This window comes from Denticeps clupeoides, chromosome 5 (assembly GCF_900700375.1).
Source record: "Denticeps clupeoides chromosome 5, fDenClu1.1, whole genome shotgun sequence".
In the NCBI taxonomy this organism is placed as follows: Eukaryota; Metazoa; Chordata; class Actinopteri; order Clupeiformes; family Denticipitidae; genus Denticeps; species Denticeps clupeoides.
The window spans coordinates 24276625-24283050 of NC_041711.1; the positions used below are offsets into that span (position 1 = coordinate 24276625).

The window sequence follows — 6426 nt, forward strand, 5'->3', positions numbered from 1 at the left end:
CCGAGAAATGCATATTAAAGTTCCAGCCTGGACGTTCCGAGCGGGGCTCTTCTGACGTCAGCGTCACCCGCGTTTAAAACTGCCCGCATCTGAGCCGACGTGCTTGGTGCTATTACTTCATTTTTTAATTTTTTTTTCGTAATAAAGCAAAATGTGATCTTGTGGGGGGTTTTTTTTCTTTCTCAATCCAAACCAATTAAACCCCCCACCCACCCACGAAAGACAGAGCACTGCGCCCACTCGCTTCTATATCATGAGCGATTTTTTTTTCCTTCTTCTGAAGGCGGGCGGATAAAATTTTAAATATGCCTCCTCGCCGCTGCACCCTGTGAGCACCCAGGAGCCCGTGTTCTTAAAAATCAAGTGGGCGCCACAGTGGAGGTGCGGCCACGGAGAGCTGCAGTCACGCGCGGGTTTTTTTTTTTTTTCCTTTCCACGGATACCGTTACTTTACCATGTCGTACCCGCAGTTTGGGTACCCCTACTCGCCCGCGTCTCAGGTGAGTGCGCGTTACGGGTTCTTTTTTTGGAGGGGGGGGGGGGGGGGGAGTAAGGGGTCGGATTTCCGACCGGAGACCGGGCTCCTCGCGCAAGGTGCCGGTTCCAGGTGAGGATCGGGACACCTGCGGACGAACTTTTCTCCCGCCTGCCTGTATTTGGCAGCGATCCATCAAGCGGACGGCTTCTGGTGCCCGAATCGTGCGGGCGGGGAGGGCGGGTGGCGGCTCTGGGTCGTGAATCCACCTTAACCCGAAACACCTCGTTCCAGTTCCTCATGACCACCAACTCCCTGACGTCCTGCTGCGAGTCGAGCGGCAGGAGCGCGTCCGACTCCGCCGCCGCCGCCGCCGCCGCCACCGCGCAGACCCCGCTTTACTGCCCGGTGTACGAGAGCAGGCTGCTGGCCACCGCCCGCCACGACCTCACCTCGGCGGCGGCGCTCGGCGTGTACGGGGGCCCGTACGCCGGCGGACAGGGCTACGGGAACTACGTGACCTACGGCGCCGACGCGTCCGCCTTCTACTCGCTGGTGAGGAGCGACCGATCCACGGACGTGAACTTTCAACTTAACCTGACCATTATATTGCGTTATTATCGTGGTTACTCTTAATTATGCCGTAATTAACCTAAAATGCACGCAAACTTGTCCGTTTGGTGATTAGTGTTTACATGTTGTTGCCAGATCTTGAGTGAAATAACGTCTAATTCCAGGGCACGTTCGATACGAAGGACGGGACAGCATCTGCGCATGCGGGGATAACACAGGCGGCTGCCTACTATCCCTACGACCCTTCCCTGGGACAGTACCAATACGACAGGTGAGGAATGCCGTGCCTGTTCAATTCTCTGTTCTTCTCACTTTCATTACTGCTAAAACCGAGATTAAATGATCGTGGAACGATGTAAGCCCTTGAAAGCTTATACATTGCCAGACAAATATTCTCCAGGCTGAAATGTGGAGGAGTATACTCGCCACGCATCCTTTTACCTGAGGGCCTTTCGGTGCACTCAATCGAGCAATTAGGTGGCGCGCAGTATCCGCTCCAGTGAGGGAAATGACATAACCCTGAGCACACCCCTCGGGTGGATACCATCAGCTGGAAGCCCACCTACAGAAGAAAAGAAGAACAGAGCCGCACAGTTCAGATATAAATTGTGATTTGTCGTTTTTTTTTTTTGTGTGTGTGTGTCAGATATGGATCTATAGATGGAGGAACAAGACGGAAAAATGCCACAAGAGAGACAACCAGCACTCTCAAGGCCTGGCTACAGGAGCACCGCAAGAACCCGTACCCGACCAAAGGCGAGAAGATCATGCTGGCCATCATCACCAAGATGACCCTGACTCAGGTGTCCACTTGGTTCGCCAACGCCAGAAGGAGACTCAAGAAGGAGAACAAGATGACGTGGCCCCCCAGGAACAAGTGTTCTGACGAGAAGCGATACGAGGATGATGAGGACGGTTCTCAGGAGGATCAAATCAAAAGCGAGAATAATGACGACGGTCAGTTTTGGTTTATCTGAAGCTCGTTGTAACTGCTGGAATAAGCACTAAATAAGGCGTGTCTCAATTATTACTTTTTTAACATTTCATTACAATTGGTCGCATATAGAGATCATAGGTTTGGTATGACACTGGTATTGGTACAATGGTATTTTGCTACATCAGGAAGTACAATTTCAGCTGTCTGTTGTGAATGTCATGTGCTGTAATATATTTGTGTTAATCTGATGCCAAAGTTGTTCTGAAGATTGATTCTTCATGAACTCATAATTCATATTTGACTTGTAAGTAGTACGTTATATCACCCATATGTACGCCGACTCGGCACCGCTGCTGTAAGAATACATAAATGAACGTTTTACGCCAGAACCGGGCATAAGACCTCATATCGCCACAACAGGGTGTCGGGGAACAAGATTTAAACTTGTACAGTTTGCATTCAAGCCTAGCCACGTTCCAGAACATTCCGCTAGATTCTGAACATTTCACCGTCTCCAACAGATAACAGGAGTCGGGAGGACAAAGATCTCCAGCTGAGTGACCTGGACGACTTCGACACCCTGGAGTCGGAAAGCTCGGAGTGTGACCTGAAGCGGCAGTTTCACGCCAGCGCGCACCTGAGCGGCTGCCCGAGCGACCACCTTAAAGACGCGTCCCTCAAGCTGCCCGCCCCCGACGCGCTCGGCGCCATGCAGGACGTCGGCAAGGCCGGCGCGGACGCCTGTGTGCACGAGGAGGACGTTCTGCGGGTGGCCAAGGCGCACTTTCACCCAGACCAACCGATCCTGGACAGCAAGCCCCGCATCTGGTCTCTGGCACAGACCGCCACGTCGCTGAACCAGGCCGAGTACCCGTCCTGCATGCTCAGGTGCCCGGCCGCCACGGACCCTTCCCCCGCCAGACAGGACTCCCCCGTCACGTCGCTGAGGAACTGGGTGGACGGGGTCTTCCACGACCCCCTGTTCAGGCACAGCACTTTGAACCAGGCCCTGACCAACACCACCGTTTCATGGACCACGGCCAAGGGCTCCATACTGGAGACCAGCGTGATAAAAGGCCACACCCCTTCCTTACAGCACCAGGAGGCCATTAAGAACAGCGTGCACTTCCCCAAACCCGTCAACAAGATGTTCTGCCCTTGAACCAAAACGAGTCGGACATGCAGACGCGGGACCAGGAGCCTTTTCTTGAGTTTAGGAGTTTCCTCCATGCTCGTCCTTCTGTTGACCTGTTGACCTTTCTGTCCGCTTCGTCTCCATTTTGATTTGAGTTAAGCGCACGTCCATTTCGCGTAAGATGAAATGTACACGTAGTCAAAAGTTTACAAAGATTTTGTTCTGTTACCCCCCAATGACGTGCATGATGTGAACAGTTAAAAAAATAATTCTTATAATTTTTTTGTCTTTAAATATGTCTCGAGGGATTCACTGTTTCAAAAGCACCCTCTCACATGTACACACACACACACACACACACACACACAGTCTTCTTGAACCTGAAGGGGAATGTTTCAGTTAATTCACTAAGAAAATGAATAAAGGGTCGCTTTCTGAGAGCCTCGTGTCTTCTGAGTTGCTGCGTGGGTCCCGCGCTGGGATCTGCTGTCCACGGTGCTGATCCCCCGACCTCCGCCCCACGGTAAAACGGCCTTCCCGCAAAGCTGGAGGTTTCATCAGCAGCCACGATTTACATCGACGTCGTATATGGTTAATCGGCGCCCTGACAACGACTCTTTCACGCAAAACGTCGAGCATCGACGTGTAGATTCCGCGCTTCTGCCCCGGGACGTTTCAGCGTCTGGTTTTGCTGTCGTTTCATTCCAGGAGCAGAATAAAACTTTCCTTCGTCCTGATTCTAAAGTTTCTGCGCTCATTCATCTCCAGCTTGGTCTGTGAAAGCGTTAAATGAACTCAGACCATTTTTACATAAAACGATCAAATTTTTCCCCCCACCACCACCACCTTTATTTTTTAAGGCTTAAACCGAACCAAACATCCTCCACATAAGGCGTCAAGTGTCAGTCTGTCAGTTCCAGTAATATTATCGAAGCATCAAATCCGAGTCTCTGTGTCTGTGGATTCTCACCCCTTTTTTCAGGAGGTCGGCTAATAGGTCCAACAGCCGAGATCGTTTGAAATGAAAAATTTTCAATTTGACACTAACCCCACAATTTTCTTGGGGCTCCCGGCCAGTCAAGCCCCCGCAATTTAAGGGCTTTGCCAGGGAGGCACGTCTTCAAAGTGAAAAGGGCAAAGGGAGGAGCGCATTAGTTGCTCCGGATAAAAAGGGCAAAACACGGGAGTCAAGGGTGCGACTTGACAGTAATGGCAGGCGGGTGGGGCGGGGGGTCTCGGGGGAGCCGCGTCCGATCAAAGGCGCTACAACGATGAATTTTAATGTGAAAGCCCGACGATTAAGATCTTCAAGGCGTACCCCCTTTTTTTTTCTTGCAAGAAAATAAAACCATCTTTTGTCGATCCAGAGGAGGAAAGAAAAGAAAGAATCTTTGTACATCTACCTGTTAGACCTGTCTGTTGTTTAACGGGGCGGGGGGATTAAACCGGAATCCAATAGCTGACAGGCCAGCCGTTAAAATGCTCCTAATGATTTATTAAACTCATCGGAAGTCCGCGGATCTCCTCAATATTTCAAAACGTTTATGAAAAAAAAAAAAAAAAAAAAAAAAAAAAACAGAGAGAAGGAGAGAAGAGGGGGAGGGGGCCCACGGAGAGAGGGATGGGCTCTTTCGAACTCATTCGGCCGTGGCAAATTCAAACCCGCGGAGGAGAGGATACTAAATTAACGGCGCTTTTTACATGGGAGCCCCGATCGGAGCGCAATCAGCGGCGCGTTACTTTTCATTAAGCGGCCCTGACAGCGGCATATTCCGCCGCCGCCACGGGAACGAGCCGCGCTCGGACCGGGAGTCATGAGACAATTCCTTAAAGCTCCATTAACAACTCTTAGCCGCAGGAAATTGGCTCCCCCGAAAACATCTCGGAATCTAAAAGCTTTATCGACCTGGCAACCCGCCGCGCCGCCGTTATTTTTATTTTATTTTTTTTTATTTACCGGAGGAACAGAAGTGGCCCGCCTGGCTGAACCGATTCTGCTGCAACATGCTGATGGGGAGGAAAAGACAGTTTAAAGGATTAGTTTGAAGTAAAAAAAAAAATTGCTGCGTTTTTTTTGTCGTTGTTTTTTTTTTTTTTAATCGAAACAGAGCTCAGGGGCTCATTCAATCGAACAATTTAGCTGTAAAATGTCATTAGAGATCAATTGCAATTTGCCACGAAATGGCTCGATTGGACAGAGCCTTAGGTTGAGTTACAGCGCCTGTCAATTGCCTTTTATTCCGACACCTCCCACAATTAACAGTGAAATTGTACACACGTCACATGGAGAGACATATTTGGCTAAAAATATGTATATAAAAAAACATGATATGTTGTGGAATATAACATCATTAGTGTTTAGTTTAGTTTAAATGAGTAAATAAATACAATTAACTCACCTATCACATGTATTACACAAAAAAATGTCTGACAATTGGAATTGTTTGACAGTGATGAGGTCACACCAAAAATAACTAAAAAAAATTTTTCACAGACAGTATACAAATTATGGACAAGTGCAACAAATAATAATATGCATGGTTTATGGGAGATTTGAGATTAGACTAAAGTAATAGTGTTGGTGGGGAACAGTGTAGAGAAACAAGTGCGACAATATTCATATAGCAAGCTGTTAATGAGCATGCACTTATGTCAGCTTTATGTATGCTGCTGTCATAATTATAATTCCTTGAAAGTACCAGGCCTCCATTGCTGCCATGGGACCCGGGCACCTTACAGACATCAAGTTGACAAGCCTTTGGAAAGTGTTTTCTGCAAGCGTGGGACAAGTCCAGGGCTGACTCGGGCCTCACTCTGGGACATGCAGCAGGGCAGTGATCCAAAGTTCACAAGTAAATCCACCAATGAATGGCTGAAAAAGAAAGGGAAGAAGGTGGCGGAATGGCCAAATTCAGAGTTGCTAAACATGCAGAGATGTAGATGCTAAACATGTGGTCTCAAATATCGATGAACTGAAGCAACTTTCTGCCAAGACACAAGAGTGAATGGTGAATTTATGCAGAACACCTGACTGTGGAAGTGATGGTTGAGTACGAGGAAGAGGCAAGAAGAACATGACATACAAACAAACAAAAAACACAGTATGACACGATCAGGTATTCAGTGGAGACCACTGCCAGGAATCGGAAAAACCCTCTTGTGAGCCTCTCCTGATGTGAGGCTCTGGTGAAGATCACATGGAGCACGTGGCCCACAGCACAACAAGCAGGCTCACTGTGTCAGCTATTACAGGCATCAAAACCTCCTCCGTTGGCCCTATACTGATCACTGATGACACCATTATCA

General features: G+C 48.9%; 1 protein-coding gene across 1 annotated transcript; it reads left to right on the forward strand.

Moving 5' to 3' along the window:
- The first annotated feature begins 455 nt into the window (after positions 1-455).
- Positions 456-3539, forward strand: irx4a (iroquois homeobox 4a). The gene is made up of 5 exons (XM_028981265.1): positions 456-500; positions 770-1030; positions 1213-1319; positions 1695-2005; positions 2507-3539. The coding sequence occupies exons 1-5, from the start codon at positions 456-458 to the stop codon at positions 3145-3147; spliced, it is 1365 nt and encodes a 454-aa protein (XP_028837098.1). The 3' UTR covers positions 3148-3539.
- The last annotated feature ends 2887 nt before the right edge of the window (positions 3540-6426 follow it).

Excerpts from the sequence above, each read along its gene's own strand:
- irx4a (XM_028981265.1), top strand. The coding sequence starts at position 456 with ATGTCGTACCCGCAGTTTGGGTACCCCTACTCGCCCGCGTCTCAG. Across the intron at positions 1,031-1,212 it reads CGTCCGCCTTCTACTCGCTG|GGCACGTTCGATACGAAGGA; the intron begins GTGAGGAGCGAC and ends GTCTAATTCCAG. Across the intron at positions 2,006-2,506 it reads AAGCGAGAATAATGACGACG|ATAACAGGAGTCGGGAGGAC; the intron begins GTCAGTTTTGGT and ends CGTCTCCAACAG.